Source organism: Papio anubis, chromosome 4 (genome assembly GCF_008728515.1).
Source record: "Papio anubis isolate 15944 chromosome 4, Panubis1.0, whole genome shotgun sequence".
Taxonomy (NCBI): Eukaryota; Metazoa; Chordata; class Mammalia; order Primates; family Cercopithecidae; genus Papio; species Papio anubis.
Genome location: NC_044979.1, coordinates 139,627,244 through 139,643,882, shown reverse-complemented (window position 1 = coordinate 139,643,882; position 16,639 = coordinate 139,627,244). Strand labels below are relative to the sequence as shown.

The 16,639-nt window shown below is 50.8% G+C and overlaps 1 protein-coding gene across 1 annotated transcript; it reads right to left on the bottom strand.

The window, feature by feature from the left end:
• Positions 1–7,542: 7,542 nt before the first annotated feature.
• On the bottom strand, positions 7,543–15,619 carry C4H7orf61 (chromosome 4 C7orf61 homolog). The gene is made up of 3 exons (XM_031665551.1): positions 14,979–15,619; positions 14,378–14,701; positions 7,543–7,911 (listed from the first exon to the last, which is right to left on the bottom strand). Exons 1-3 carry the CDS (start codon positions 15,039–15,041, stop codon positions 7,678–7,680), a joined length of 621 nt encoding a protein of 206 aa, XP_031521411.1. The 5' UTR covers positions 15,042–15,619; the 3' UTR covers positions 7,543–7,677.
• Between the last annotated feature and the right edge of the window lie 1,020 nt (positions 15,620–16,639).

Below are 16,639 nucleotides of genomic sequence, written 5' to 3'. Positions count from 1 at the left end.
GGTTGCAATGAGCCAAGATCACGCCACTGCATTCCAGCCTGGGCGACAGAGCGAGGCTCCGTCTAAAAAACAAAACAAAACAAAAAAACAACCACCAAAAAAAAAATAGAGAGAGTGAGATGGGGTCTCACTATATTGCCCAGGCTGGTCTTGAATTCCTGGGCTCAAGCAATTCTCCCTACCTTGGCCTCCGGAAATGTCAGGATTACAGACATGAGCTATCATGCGCGGTGGAGAAGTTGTTTTCACTAGAAACTAACCGTCCCGTGGAAGCAGTGTCACCAGTGCCCACTTTATGCTCAGGAGACCCTTTAGTGTTTAAGAATCCATCGGCTAATCTCGGCTCCCCATGGCTAATGTCGTAGGGTTGCTGGGAGGAGCGGCAGGGCCCGCGGTCAGGGTCTCAGGGGGCTCACATAGGGAGGTCTCTCTGTTCCCGGCCATGGTCCGGAGCCCCTCTAGCAGCTCCTCTACCACCCGCATTAGGCCGTAGGGGACTCTCCAGCCAGAGGCCAAGGGCGACGCGGCCTTAACGCCGGTCTGTGTCTGGCGGCGCCATCTGGAGGTCAGGGCCAAGACAACACAGGCTGTTCAAGTCCCCTGGCTTCACCGCGGCCGCCACGCCCAGCTACCCCGCCCCGCTGGCGTCCCCAGCTGGCCTACTACAGGTCTTACCCGCGCTTGGTGCCTCCCGACCCAGGCTTCTGTACATCTGCACCCACCAGACTGGGAAGGTGGCCAGACTAGACCGAGGGCAGAGGCGGGAGAGACTCCGCCCCCGAGGCCCCGCACCCTTCTGACAGCGGATGAGGCTGACGTCACTGGATTGGGCAGGTGTCCAGGTGTCCTCTCTCCAGCTGCATCTCCCCTCCTCGACCCAAGGGGAGTCCTCAGTCTCCCAGGCCAGAGCCTCCAATGCCCCAAGGTGCCTTCGGTGATCTCCCCGCAGTGCAGCCTCCGGGGCACTCCCCACCCCAATAAAACTCATCTCCGGTTAAAATATCTATTCCGGCAGGGCGCAGTGGCTCTTGCCTGTAATTCCAGCACTTTGGGAGGCCGAGGAGGTCAGATCACTCGAGGTCCGGAGTTCGATCCCAGCCTGGTCAACATGGTGAAACCCCGTCTCTACTAAAAATATAAAAATTAGCCGGGCGTGGTGGTGCGCGCCTGTAATCCCAGCTACTCTGGAGGCTGAGGCAGGAGAATCGCTTGAACTTGGGAGGCGGAGGTTGCAGTGAGCCAAGATTGCACCACTGCACGCCAGCCTAGGCAACAGAGTGAGACTCCATCTCAAAAAAAAAAAAAAAAAAAGGATTCCCAGGCCCCACCTCAGTTTCTGACTTTGAGGCCAAAAATCTGGTTTTTGTTCTGTTTTGTCTTCTCTGGTTTGAGACAGGCTCTCGCTCTGTTGCCCAGGCTGGAGTGCAGCCGCACGATCATGGTTCACTGCAGCCTCAAACTCCTGGGCTCAAGCAATCCTCCACCTCAGCCTCCTGAGTATCTGGGACCACAGGCACATACCACCAGCTACTTTTTTGTTTGTTTGTTTTGTAGAGAATGGTGTCTGGCTATGTAGCCCAGGCTGGTCTCAAACTCCTGGGCTCAAGCGATCCTGCCACCTTGGACTCCCAAAGTGCTAGGATTACAGGCATGAACCACCATACCCAGTCGGAATCTGTGTTTTCTTTGTTTTTGTTTTTGTTTTTTTCAGATGGAGTCTCACTCTGCCGCCCAGGCTGGAGTGCAGTGGGTAGATCTCGGCTCACTGCAACCTCTGCCTCACAGGTTCAAGCGATTCTCCTGCCTCAGCCTCCCAGGTAGCTGGGATTACAGGCACCTGCCATCATGCCCAGCTAATTTTTGTATTTTTATAGAAAAGGAGATTCACCATGTTGGCCAGGCTGGTCTTGAACTCCTGACCTCAGGTGATCCACCCACCTTGGCCTCCCAAAGTGCTGGGATTACAGGCATGAGCCACTGTGCGCGGCCTGGAATCTGTGTGTGTGTGTGTGTTTTGTTTTGTTTTGTTTTTGTTTTTGTTTTTTTGAGACAGAGTCTGGCTCTGTCACCAGGCTGGAGTGCAGTGGCGCGATCTCTGCTCACTACCACCTCTGCCTGCTGGGTTCAAGCGATTCTCCTGCCTCAGCCTCCCAAGTAGCTGGGACTACAGGTGTGTGCCACCACGCCTGGCTAATTTTTCGTATTTTTAGTAGAGACGGGGTTTCACTGTGTTAGCCAGGATGGTCTCCATCTCCTGACCTCGTGATCTGCCTGCCTCAGCCTCCCAAAGTGCTGGGATTACAGGCATGAGCCACCATGCCCAGCCTGGAATCTGTGTTTTTAACAAGCTCTCAGGAGATTGTGATATGTCTGTCCTAAGCTTCAGAATCCCAACAGTCTACATTCCCATGCAGTGTGGCAGTGATTCTCAAACTGCAGCAGGCATGTTAAAACAGGTTGTGGGCCCCCACCCCAGGGTTTTTGATTCAGTAGGTCTGCAGTGCAGGGCCTGGAGTTTGAGTTTCTACTACTCTCTGGGGAATGTGATGGTCTGGTCCAGGACCACACTCTAATAACCATTTCATTTATCTTTCTTTTTTTTTTTTTAGACAGAGCCTTGATCTGTTGCCCTGGCTGGAGTCTTGGTGGGATCTTGGCTCCCTGCAACCTCTGCCTATTGGGTTCAAGCGATTCTCCTGCCTTAGCCTTCTGAGTAGCTGGGACTATAGGTGTGTGCCACCACTCCTGGTTAATTTTTTTTTTTTTTTTTTTTGAGATGGAGTCTCACTCTGTCACCCAGGCTGGAGTGCAGTGGCATGATGTCGGCTCACTGCAAGCTCCACCTCCCAGGTTCACGCCATTCTCCTGCCTCAGCTTCCAGAGAGCTGGGACTACAGGTGTGTGCCACCACGCCCAGCTAATTTCTTGTATTTTTAGTAGAGATGGGGTTTCACCATGTTAGCCAGGGTGGTCTCGATCTCCTGAACTTGTTATCCACCCGCCTCGGTCTCCCAAAGTGCTGGGATTACAAGCATGAGCCACCACGCTCAGCCAATTTTTGTATTTTCTTAGAGAAGACAAGGTTTTGCTATGTTGGCCAGGCTGGTCTCAAACTCCTGACCTCAAGTAATCCGCCCACCTCAGCCTCCCAAAGTGCTGGGACAACTGGCATGAGCCACCACACCCAACCAACCATTTCTTTAATAATATATTTAGGAGAAGATCTATTAACTTGTGTGCTGGCTCACTAGGTGCCAGGCCCTGTGCAAGGCAGTTCACATTCTTACAAAACTATGGAACAAATATTCTATTTTCCACATAAGGAAAGTGTGATTCAGACAGGTTAATTCACTTGCTCAAGGTCACACAGCCAGGAAGAGCAGAATTTGAACCAGGTCTGTCTGAGCCCAAAGGCTGGGCTGGTTCTGTCTCCGGCAACTGCTAGTTAGCACCTCCCAGGGACTTACCTTCTTTCTGCAGGTTAACTCAGCACTCTCTGAAGCCTGAGGAGGTACAGGATAGGGTTTGTTTGTTATTTTTATTTTTTGAACACAGAGTCTGATTATATCACCCAGGCTGGAGTTCAGTGGCATGATCTCAGCTCACTGCAACCTCCACCTCCCGGGTTCAAGCAATTCTCCTGCCTCAGCCTCCCGAGTAGCTGGGATTACAGGTACAGCTAATTTTACTTATTTATTTATTTTTTTGAGACGGAGTCTCACTCTGTCGCCCAGGCTGGAGTGCAGTGGTATAGTCTCGGCTCACTGCAACCTCTGCCTCCTGGTTTCAAGCGATTATCCTGCCTCAGCCTCCCGAGTAACTGGGACTATAGGCGTGTGCCACCACGCCCAGCTAATTTTTGTGTTTTTAGTAGAGATGGGGTTTCTCCATGTTGGTCAGGATGGTCTTGATCTCTTGACCTTGTGGTCCGCCTGCCTCGGCCTCCCAAAGTGCTGGGATTACAGGCATGAGCCACCGCGCCCAGTCAATTTTTGTATTTTTGGTAGAGGGTTTCGTCATGTTGGCCAGGCTGGTCTCGAATTCCTGACGTCAGGTGATCCACCCACCTCAGCCTCCCAAAGTGCTGGGATTACAGGTGTGAGCCACAGTGCCCAGTCATCAAGTCATCATTTTATTTAAGAAGCTTGGGGCTCAGTGAAGGAAAGTGATTTTCAAAAGTCACCAAGTGCCTGCAATCCCAGCCCTTTGGGATGTGGAAGCGGGAGGATTGACCAGGAGGTGGAGGCTACAGTGAGCTATGATTGTGCCACTGTCCTCCTGTCTGGCCAACTGAGCAATACTCCGTCTCAAAAATAAATAAAAAATAAAAATAAGAGTCGCACAGCAAAGTAGTAGCAATATTGAGACTAGGACCAAGGTCTCTTGACTCCGAGTCAAGTGCTCCTCCTACTACTTCCCGCACATAGTATTCTTTATCACTTCCAAAATGACATTCCTAGCCGGGTGCAGTGGTTCACACCTGTAATCCCAGCACTTTGGGAGGCGGAGGCAGGAGGATTGCTTGAGCCCAGGAGTTTGAGACCAGACTGGGCAACATAGCTAGAACCCATCTCCACAAAAAAATTAAAAAAAGAATTGGCCGGGCGTGGTGGCTCAAGCCTGTAATCCCAGCACTTTGGGAGGCCGAGACAGGCGGATCACGAGGTCAGGAGATCAAGACCGTCCTGGCTAACACGGTGAAACCCTGTCTCTACTAAAAAATACAAAAAACTAGCCGGGCGAGGTGGCAGGCGCCTGTAGTCCCAGCTACTCCGGAGGCTGAGGCAGGAGAATGGCGTAAACCCGGGAGGTGGAGCTTGCAGTGAGCTGAGATCTGGCCACTGCACTCCAGCCTGGGCGACAGAGCGAGACTCCGCCTCAAAAAAAAAAAAAAAAAAAAAAAAATTAAAAAAGAATTAGCTGGGCCTGGTGGCATACACCTGTAGTTTCAGCTATTTGGGAAGCTATGGTGGGAGGATCGCTTGAGTCCAGTAGTTGGAGGCTGCAGAGAGCCATGATTGCGCCACTGCCCTCCAGCCTGGGCAACAGAGCCAGACCCTTTCTCTAAAAAACAAAAACCATTGGCCAGGTGCAGTGGCTCACGCCTATAATCCTAGCACTTTGGGGGGCCTAGACGGTGGATCACCTGAGGTCAGGAGTGCAAGACCAGCCTGGACAACACGGTGAGACCCTGTCTGTACTAAAAATACAAAAGTTAGCTGGGTGTGGCCGGGCGCAGTGGCTCACTCCTGTAATCCCAGAACTTTGGGAGGCCGAGGCAGGCAGATCACGAGGTCAAGAGATCAAGACCATCCTGGCTAACATGGTGAAACCCCTTCTCTACTAAAAATACAAAAAAAAAAAAAAAATTAGCTGGGCATGGTGGCACGTGCCTGTAATCCCAGCTACTCGGGAGGCTGAAGCAGGAGAATGGCGTGAACCTGGGAGGCGGAGCTTGCCGTGAGCAGAGATTGTGCCACTGCACTACAGCCTGGGCAATAGAGCGAGACTCCGTCTCAAAAAAAAGGCGGGTGTGATGGCAGGCACCTATAATCCCAGCTACTCCAGAGGTTGAGGCAGAAGAATCACTTGAACCCCGGGGACAGAGGTTGCAATGAGCCGAGATCATACCACTGCACTCCAGCCTTGGCAACAGAGTGAAACTCCATCTCAAAAAAACACAAAAAGATTGTCATCAAGAGGCATCTTCCTTCTGCCCACCCGTTTCCTTCCTCTCCCACAAGTCTGCCTGTCCCTGCTCAGCCAAGCCCAGACAGGGCTCCAGATCTGGGGAAGGAGAGAGCTATGGGATGTGCCTTGGTTGCTGGCTGAACCCACCTTCTTTAACTTCCCTCCCACTTGCAAAAGCTGAAGAAGCCGAAGAAAAACGAGAGCAGTATTCCTTTCCACAAGCCCACACCGTCAAGCCTGGATGAGCTCCTGGGCCTGTAGCTACTTGCAAGGCTATTTTACCAGTGACCCTCAGAGGCCCATCTTCGTCCTACTCTCCCCTCCCCTCCTCTCACTGAAACCTCAGGTCCCCAGCGATGAGGAGCTCATCTCTAAAGACTCGGAGGGGCTGATCCTGGATGTTAGAAAGCTAGGTACTACTCCAAACCTCAGGACCCATTAAATCTCAGGGCTTCCTGGGACTCAGATCCTGCACCGACACGATTCACCTCCAGAAGAGTTCCTGGCACATAATGGAGACTTGATGAATAATTGGCGATTGAAAGCTCCAGACATGAGCTGCTCTTTATTAGTCTGTTTTGAGGCCCCGCCTGAAAACCTGAAAGCAGGCTTTGACTTTAGGCTTCACTCAGGACTGATTCCCAGTGAAGTCACTTAACTCATGTGTTAAACACCTGCCATGTAACATGTGCAGAATGAAAGCTACATGACCTTTCTTTTTTCCTTCTTTTTTTTTTTTTTTCTGAGATGGAGTCTCACTCTGTTGCCCAGGCTGGAGTGCAGTGGTGCAATCTCGCCTCATTGCAACCTCTGCCTCCCAGGTTCAAGTGATTCTCCTGTCTTAGCCTCCCAAGTAGCTGGGATTATAGGCACATGCCACCACACCCAGCAAATTTTTTGTATTTTTAATAGAAACGGGATTTCACCATGTGAAAAAGATGTTTTAAGAGATAGGGTCTTGCTATGTTGCCCAGGCTGGTGTCAAACTCCTGAGCTCGAGCTCCCACCTCAGTCTCCCAAAGTGCTGGGATTATAGGCATGAGTCACTGCGCCCGGCCTTGCTGTTGCTTTTGTGAAACAACCCTGCTTTTTCCTGGGGAGCCATCTCTGCACCTTCATGTGGCCTGGCTACTCCGAGAGGGGACCTGAGGCTTCCGGGTCTCCTTTCTTGTTGTCTCCCTCACCCTCCAACCTCCCTCCAAATTGCCATAGCCTCCCTCCAGGTCACTATTCCCACAGTGCCAGGCCAAACCCCTTACCCAGCTCCTAGGCTGCGGCCTTCACCTGGCCCTGCCATGAGCATGGTCCCTGTAGAGCCCCCTGGAGGTGTAGTTTCAGCTCTTGGTGAGGCACCGGCAGCGGGGCTGGAGTACCTTCACAGCGGGTGGATGCGTCTCCCACAGCCCGCATGTGCGTCTGCAGACACATAATCCTCCACAGCCAAGCCCATGGCAAAGCCTTACAGCGCCAGAGAGGCAGGGCGGTGGGCTACCCCTGGGAGCTGGCAGTTTCCAGCAAGGCCTCCTTCGCTGAGCCTTGGACAAGCCCCGTAATCCACCCTAAATACCTTTCTTGTAGGACTGCTAAGGACAGCAGCTGGCGGGAGTGGGTCCTTGGTGAATGGCAGCTGTTACTGTCCTTATAAGGAAAGGTGGAGTTACAAACGGGCATTTAGGCCCCTAGAAGGGGGTGGGACCCAGAGCAGAAACCTGCTGACCACTGTGCTTCCCCCCAAATAGACCCACAGGTGACCCCTACTGGGATTTAGGCTCTCACCTTAGGGGTCTCTCCCTGACCCACCCAAACTCCTCTCATCCCCTCCTGCCATCCACAAACACACTCCACACTGACTCAGAACTATCTGATATTTATTTCCCAATATTTTGATAATTTTTTTTACAAATGGAATACATGGAATGAAGGGGCTTATATGGGACCCCAGGTAAGAATGAGGTTGGGATTCTCTGAGGGTCTGGGATTCCCCCCCTAGAGGGGACTTTGGGCATCCAGTTTCAGGGACTGAGCCGGGTTGGGTCGAGGGGCAGCGTGGCATCGGACGTGGTGCCGTCTGTGCCTCTCCTGCCTGCGGGACAGCTGGCGCAGCTGTTTCCGAACAGCCCACAGCACCAGGTACACCTCCCACAGCATCTCAGCCTCTGGCGTCTTCAAAGGTGACTGAGTCCTCACTTGGGAGCTGACTGAGGCAGAACTCACTGATGACTGTAAGAGAAAGAGAAGATGTACACATGTAAATAGGTGGGTCTAGGGAGAAACTGTCGTTAGAACGACTCATAGATAAACAGCAAAGGGCTCCCTGATGCCACCTCTCCCATCAGGCCAGCTCAGACATTACTTCTTCCAGGAAGCCTTCTCAGATTGCATTAGACGTTTGTCATCTCTATCCGTTTTTTGTTTTTTTTTTTTAATGAGATGCGGTCTTGCTATGTCACCCAGGCTGGTCTCGAACTCCTGGGCTCAAGCGATCTTCCTTCCTTGGCTTTCCAAAGTGTTGGGATTACAGGCGTGAACCATCACACCTGGCCCATCATTTCTATTCTTTTTGTTTTTTGAGATGGAGTCTTGCTCTGTCACCCAGGCTGGAGTACAGGGGCATGATCTCAGCTCACTGCATCCTCCACCTCCTGGGTTTAAACGATTCTCCTGCCTCAGCCTCCCAAGTAGCTGGATTGCAGGTGCCCGCCACCACGCCCAGCTAATTTTTGTATTTTTAGTAGAGACAGGGTTTCACCATGTTGGCCAGGCTGGTCTCGAACTTCTGACCTCAAGTGATCAGCCTGCCTCAGCTTCCCAAAGTGCTGGGATTACAGGCGTGAGCCACCACACCTGGTCTTTTTTTTTTTTTTTTTGGTTTTTTTGAGACAAGGTCTCACTCTGTCATCCAGGCTGGAGTGCAGTGGCATAATCTCAGCTCACTGCAACCTCCACCTCCTAAACTCAAGTGATGCTCCCACCTCAGCCTCCTGAGTAGCTGGGACTATAGTTGTGCACCACCACGCCCGGTTAACTTTTATATATATATACACACACATACACACACACACATATATACACATATATATATTTTGTAAATATATATATAGTAGATATATATATATATTTTGTAGAGATGGGGTTTTGCCCAGGCTGGTCTTGAACTCCTGAGCTCAAGTGATCCACTTGCCTCAGCCTCCCAAAATGCTGAGATTACAGGTGTGAGTCACCACGCTCGGCCTAAACTGTTTTTTTGTTTTGTTTTGAGATCATTGTAGACTGACTGACATGCAATTAGAAGAAATCATAGGGATCCTATGCACCCTTTACCAAGTTCCCCTCAACAGAAAAATCTTGCAAAACTATACTATGATACAGTCAGGATATTGACATCGATCCAATCTACTGATCTTACATAAATTTCCCCAGTTTTACTTGTACTCACTGGTGCGTGTGTCTGTGTGTGTGTATAATTTTACCAAGTTTTATCCAGTGTGCAGGTTCATGTATCCGACTACCACAGTCAAGGTACAGAACATTTCCATCAGACAGGAGAAAGCAAAAAACAAAAACAAAACAAAAAAAGATACAGAACATTTGCATCATCCCAAGAGTCCCTCATGTTATCCTTTTATAACTACACTCTTCTCCCCCAATCTCTGCGGCCCCTGGCAACCACTGAGCCACTAATATGTTCGCCATTTCTAGACTTTTGTTATTTCAAGAGTGGTAGATAAGATAAACGGAATCATTCAGTATATAACCTTTTAGGATTGGTTATTTCCACTCAGTATAATTTCCTTGAGGCCAGGCGCGATGGCTCATGCCTGTAATCCCAGCACTTTGGGAGGCCAAGGTGGGTGGATCACCTGAGGTCAGGAGTTCGAGACCAGCCTGGCTAACATGGTGAAACCCCATCTCTACTAAAAATACAAAAAATTAGCTGGGTGTGGTGGCCAGGCGCTTGTAGTCCCATCTACTTGGGAGGTTAAGGCAGGAGAATTGCTTGAACCTGGGAGGCGGAGGTTGCAGTGAGCTGAGGTCACGCCACTATATTCCAGCGTGAGCTACAAGAGTGAAACTCCGTCTCAAAACAAACAAAAAAATTTCCCCCAAGATTCACACCCACATTACCACATGTATCAATAGTTTGTCTTTTCTTTTTTTTTTTTTTTTTTTTTTTTTAAGACAGAGTTTCGCTTTTGTTGCCCAGGCTAGAGTGCAGTGGCATGATCTCAGCTCACTGCAACCTCCGCCTCCCAGGTTCAAGCGATTTTCCTGCATCAGCCTCCCAAGTAGCTGGGATTACAGGCACCCACCACCATACCTAGCTAATTTTTTTGTATTTTTAGTAGATACAGGGTTTCACCATGTTGGCCAGGCTGGTCTTGAACTCCTGACCTCAGGTGATAGGCCTGCCTCGGCCTCCCAAAGTGCTGGGATTACAGGCATGAGTCACCACGCCCGGCCCTGTCCTTTCTATCTTTTTAGAATCTTATTTATTTGTGTGTTTGTTTTGTTTGTTTGCAGATACAGGGTCTTACTATGTTGTCTAGCCTGGCCTCGAACCCCTGGGCTCAAGCGATGCTTCCGCCTGGTTTTTCAAAGTGCTAGGATCACAGGTGTGTCGCTGCCCCGGCCAGTTTGTCCCTTCTTATTGCTGAGTAGTATTCTGGGGTTTGAAGATATCACAGCTTAACCATTCACCCGCTGAAGGACATGGGTTGATTTTGGCTACTACAAATCAAGCTGCTATGAATGTCCACATTTAGATTTGTTTTTTTTTTTTTTTTTTTTTTGAGACTGAGTCTCCCTCTGTCACCCAGGCTGGAGTGCAGTAGCGCGATCTCGGCTCACTGCAAGCTCCGCCTCCTGGGTTCACGCCATTCTCCTGCCTCAGCCTCCCGAGTAGCTGGGACTACAGGTGCCCGCCACTGCGCCCTGCTAATTTTTTGTATTTTTAGTAGAGACGGGGTTTCACTGTGTTAGCCAGGATGGTCTCGATCTCCTGACCTCATGATCCGCCTGACCTCATGATCACTCCCAAAGTGTTGGGATTACAGGTGTGAACCACTGTGCCCGGCCTCACATTTAGATTTTTCGTGTGAACATAAGATTTTATTTATCTGGGATAAATGCCCAAGAGTACAACCGTTGGGTCATATGATAACTGCATGGCTAGTTTTATAAGAAATAACCATTCTTGGCCAGCCGCTGTGGCTCACGCCTGTAATCCCAGTACTTTGGGAGTCCGAGGCAGGAGGATCACCTGAAATCAAGGGTTCGAGACCAGCCTGGTCCAATATGGTGAAACTCTGTCTCTACTAAAAATACAAAAATTAGACATGGTGGTGGGTGCCTGTAATCCCAGCTACTCGGGAGGCTGAGGCAGGAGAATTGCTTGAACCTGGGAGGTGGAGGTTGCAGCGAGCGAGATCATGCCACTGTACTCTAGCCTGTGTGACAGAGTGAGACTCCACCATAAAAAAAGAGAGCGAGCTAGAAATGACCATCCTCTTTTCCAGAGTGGCTGTGCTATCTTTTTTCCTTTTTCTTTTTTTTTTTTTTTTTTGAGACAGCGTCTCAGTCTGTCACCAAGGTTGGAGTGCAGTGGCATGAATATAGCTAACTGTGGACTTGACCTCCCAGCGATCCTCCCACCTTAGCCTCCCAAGTAGTTGGGACTACAGGCATGCATCAAGCCTGGCTAATTTTTTTACTTTTGTAGAGATGGGGTCTCCCTATGTTGCCCAGGCTGGGCTAAACAAGCTTACAATCCTACTCACACATATGACTGCAGGTGAGCTTTCAAAATCAACATTTGGTCATGTCACTCCTCTGCTCAAGTGTCTTCAAGGGCTCCCATTGCTCTAAGGGTCCAATCCAAAGCTCACAACTTGGCAACCCTGCCTTCTACCAGCTGACTTTTGGCTTCAGGATCGTTCCACTCCAACCCACACACCTTGGGCCAGCTCTGGACACATCTGCTATTCTTTTTTGTTTGTTTGAGACAGACTCTCACTCTACTGCCCAGGCTGGAGTGCAGTGGCACAATCTTGGGTCATTGCAACCACTGCTTCCCAGGATCAAGCAATTCTCCTGCCTCAGCCTCCCAAGTATCTGGGATTATAGGGGTGCACCACCACACCCCGCTAATTTTTGTTTTTGTTTTTAGTAGAGACAGGGTTTCACCATGTTGGCCAGGCTGGTCCTGACCTCAGGTGATCCACCTGCCTCAGCCTCTCAAAGTGCTGGGATTACAGGTGTGAGCCACTGCACCCAGACTCTTTTTTTTTTTTTTTTTTTTCTGAGACAGAATCTTGCTCTGTCACCCAGGTTGGAGTGTGTGGCATGATCTCGGCTCACTGCAACCTCCGCTTCCCAGGTTCCAGCAATCCTCCCACTTCAGCCTCCCGAATAGCTGGGACTACAGCTGTGAGCCACTGATTCCTAGCTTATTTTTGTATTTTTTATAGAGATAGGGTTTTACCATGTTGCCCAGGCTGGTCTCAAATTCCTGAGCTCAAATGATCCTCCTGCCTTGGCCTCCCAAAGTGTTGGGATTATATGCATGATCCACTGTGCCTGGCCACACATCTGCTATTCTTACTCCCTGGACACCCCTCCCACTCCCTCCACCTTCCCCTAACAACCCTTTCAAGCCAAGCTGACACCTTCAGGCCTCAGTTTTACCCTCACTTCTGTTAAGAAGGTCTTGCCTGGCCAGGCGCAGTGGCTCACGCCTGTAATCTCAGCACTTTGGGGGGCCAAGCGGGCAGATCACAAGGTCAGGAGATCGAGACCATCCTGGTTAACACGGTGAAAACCCATCTCTACTAAAAATACAAAAAAAAAAAAAAAAGGCCGGGCGCGGTGGCTCAAGCCTGTAATCCCAGCACTTTGGGAGGCCGAGACGGGCGGATCACGAGGTCAGGAGATCGAGACCATGCTGGCTAACACGGTGAAACCCCGTTTCTACTAAAAAATACAAAAAATTAGTCAAGTAGGTATGGAAGCGCTCAGGTCCCATACCGCGGAGGGGGCTGAAAGGTGAGAATGGTGAACCCAGGAGGCGAGCTTGCAGCGAGCTGAGATCCGGCCACTGCACTCCAGCCTGGCGGCCAGAGTGGAGACTCCCCGTCTCAAAAATAGTTAGGAAGGCGTGGTGGTGGGCATTTGTCCAGCAATTGACAGGCAGGAGAATGGGCATGAACGATACAGAGAAATGAGATTTCCACTCTGCACTCCAGCCTGGGTGACACTCCATCTCAAGAAAAAGTCCTTGCCTGACTCCAGGTCTGGATAACATGCCTCTCTCCTGGGGTCCTACAGCCCCCTCGACAATGTCACACTCAACAATGTGTGGATACTGAACTAGTAATGCCTATGATCTCATCTGTAGCCCTGCAAGTCTGCAAATTTTGTTCAGTGTTGTATCTTCAGTACTAGGCATTTGCTGGACGCACAGCAGCTAGCTTTATTTTTATTTTATTTTTGAGACGGAGTCTCGCCTGTCACGCCTCAGGCTGAGTGCAGTGGCGCTATCTCAGCTCACTGCAAGCTCCACCTCCAGGGTTCACTATTCTCCTGCTCAGCCTCTCCAAGTAGCTGGGGACTACAGACTCCCAGCCCCACTCCCAGCCTCTGGCTAATTTTTCTGACGATGGAGTTCCTGCCTCTGTCACCCAGGCTGGAGTGCAGTGGCACATCTCTGCTCTCACTGTCAGCTCCTGGGCCTCCCGGTTCACACCCATTCTCCTGCTTCAGCCTCCTGAGTAGCTGGGACTATAGCCAGCTCTCAGCCACCCACGCCTCCGGCCTAATTTTTGTATGTTTAGTGAGACGGGGTTTCACTGTGTTAGCCAGGATGGTCTCCCCATCTCCTGACCCCTCAAGGATCTGCCTGCCTAGGCCTTCCAAAGTGCTGGGGATTACAGGTGTGAGCCCCACGCCTGCCTGGTTAATTTTTATTTTAGTAGAGACGTGTTTCACCATGTTAGCCAGGATGGTTTGATTCTCCTGACCAAGTGATTGCTCAGCCTCAGTGCTGGGATTATGACATGAGCCACGTTTAAATGAAATATATGTGTATGTGTATATATATTATATATATATATATATATATATATATACATATACATATATATAAAAGAAAAATTTGCCGGGTATGGTGGCTCATGCCTGTAATCCCAGCACTTTGTGAGGCTGAGGCAGATGGCTCACTTGAGGCCAGGTGTTCGAGACCAGCTTGGCCTCGTGGTGAAACTCTTGTCTGTACTAAAAATGCAAAAACTAGCCAGGCGTGGGAGTGCATGCCTGTAATCCCAGCTACTCAGGAGGCTGAGCCAGGAGAATCACTTCAACCCGGGAGGTGGAGGTTGCAGTGAGCTGAGATCGCGCCACTGCACTCCAGCCTGGGTGACAGAGTGAGACTCTGTCTCAGGATAAAAAAAAAAAAGAAAGAGAGAAAGAAAGAAAAAGATGTTTTAAGAGACAGGGTCTTGCTGTGTTGCCCAGGCTGGTCTCAAATTCCTGAGCTCAAGTGATCCTCCCATCTCAGCCTCCCCAAATGCTGGGATTACAGGCATGAGTCACTGCACCAGGCCAGGAAACAATGGTTGAACAAGTAATCGGAGGGAGGGGTGAGTCACTCGGGGCTGGGGAAAGAGGGAGGGGGCGTTGGGACGGTGCTGACCTTCCAGCTGCACATCTGCCAGCCGCTCTGCAGGGCAGAGACCATGAGCGTAGAGACAGACTTGACAGCCGTCCTCGGCAGCTGCAGCAGGGATCGGCCCTGTCGGCCCAGCTCCACCTTGGTCCCCTCTGTAGTCTTGGCCAACACGCAGGGATCTGCCAGCTTGGGGGACTCAGCCAACTTGGGTTTAGCCTCTTTTGGGGACTCGACCAACCTCAAAGTCTCAGCCACCTGGAGAGTCTTCTCCATCTTCTTCAATGAGTGTTTCTTGGAGCCAGGGTGTTCTGAGATGGTTGGTTTAATTTTCTGCCTCCAGAAGAAAACCTGAGAACCAAGACACAGAGAGGAGAGACAGGAGAGAGGGGCAGGGCAGAGACAACACCATCCACAAAAAAGAAGGCACAAAAGGATGGATCAGTGAGTTTCCGGGCCTCTATTCCTTCTCCTCCAGCCCCTCCCCAGCTGTCCTTTCCTTCCTCCCCACTCCATCTTGTTTGGCCACAGGAGGCCAGGAAGGGAGGGAACCCATGCAGTAAGGGGCTGCTGTGACCATGCCCTCAGGCCAGAGCATCATGAGGACAGAGTGGTCTCAGAAACTCACCCAGGAAATAATCCTTTGCCAAGCCTGTCTAACCCATCGGAAGAACTTCATGACCACAACCATCTCTCTTGACAGGACAAACACGGAGGAAAGAGCAGAGCCAGCATTTGGTACGGTGGAGGTGGCAGGTGGAGGACGGGGTGGGCTGTGGGCCAGTGACCACCTCTTGAGGGGTCTCCTGTGAGCTTCAAGCACAGCAGTAAAGAAAGAAGTAGGAAATCCTGGGGGAAAGCCCCTCCTGGCAATGAATCCCAGACCTTTTCTCCCCTCCCTGGGACAGGGAGAGGAGTTGAAGTAGGTGAGAACCTACAGTGAGGGAGAGTTCTAGACCATTGTGAGGCTGCCTGGCCCTGACCCCAACCCCCGAGGCCCTGCCTGGACCCACAGAGTCCATCTCTTCCACTCTGGCTCTTCTTCGCTCAGATCCAGGGAAAATAAGCTAAGGTGTAACAAACTAATAGGCCCTGTCCCTGCATCACGTCATGCAGTCCCTTCACAGCAGCCTTCCAAGGTAGGTATTATTGTTAGTGCCACTTCACCAAAGAGGGATCTGAAATTCAGGAAAGCTAAAGGGGGCCGGGCATGGTGGCTCGTGCCTGTAATCCCAGTGTTTTGGGAGGCTGAGGCAGCAGGATCACTTGAGGCCAGGAGTTCAAGACCAGCCTGTACCCACGTGAGACCCCCTCCCCACCCCCAAGAACTCACTGTTTAAATTTTCTTTTTGAGATGGTCTGCTCTCATGCTTCAGGCTGGGAGGCAGGTCGGATCTCAGCTCACTGCAAGCCCGCCTCTCCCGGGTTCACGCATTCTCCTGCCTCAGCCTCCGAAAGTAGCTGGACTACAGGCTGCCTCAGCCTTCACCTCAGCCTCCGCTGCCAGTTTTTGTATTTAGTAGAGACGGGTTTCACTGTGTTAGCCAGATGCATTCATCTCCTGACCTCGCGGATCCACCGTCTGCCCTCGGCCTCCCAAAGTGTTGGGATTACAGGTTGAGCCACCGCCTGCTCACCAATTAAGGGGTAAAAATTTTTGACGGAGTCTCACGCCTGTCGCCCAGGTTGGCTGCAGTGGCTGATTCTGCCTCACTGCAAGCTCCGGGTCTCCCTGGTTCACGCCATTCTCCTGTCTCAGTTCCTGAGTAGCTGGGACTACAGGCTGCCTCACCACCACTCAGCTAATTTTTGTATTTTGGGGTAGAGACGGGTTTCTCACTGTAGTCTCGACCTCCTGACCTTAGATCCTCTCGCCTCTGCCTCCCATGCTGCTGGGATTACAGGCGCGTGAGCCACCGCCAGCCTGCCAAAAATTTTTAAATCGGTCAGGAGTGGTGGTGTGTGCCTGAAGTCCAAGCTACTCAGGAGGCTGAGGCAGGAGGATTGCTTGAGCCCAGGAGGTGGAGGCTACAGTGAGCCATGATTGTGCCACTGCACTCCAGCCTGGGCAACAGAATGAGACCGTCTCAAAAAGAAATAAGGGAGAGAAGGATGGAGGAAGGAAGAGAGAGAGAGACAGAGAAAGAGAGGAGAGAAAGAAAGAAAAGAAAGGAAAAAGAAAAGAAAGAGAAAGAAAGAAGAGAAATTAAAGAGGAAGGAAGAAAGAAAGAGAAAGAAAAGAAGGAAAGAAAGAAAGACAAAAAAAGACAAGAAGGAATGAAGGAGGGA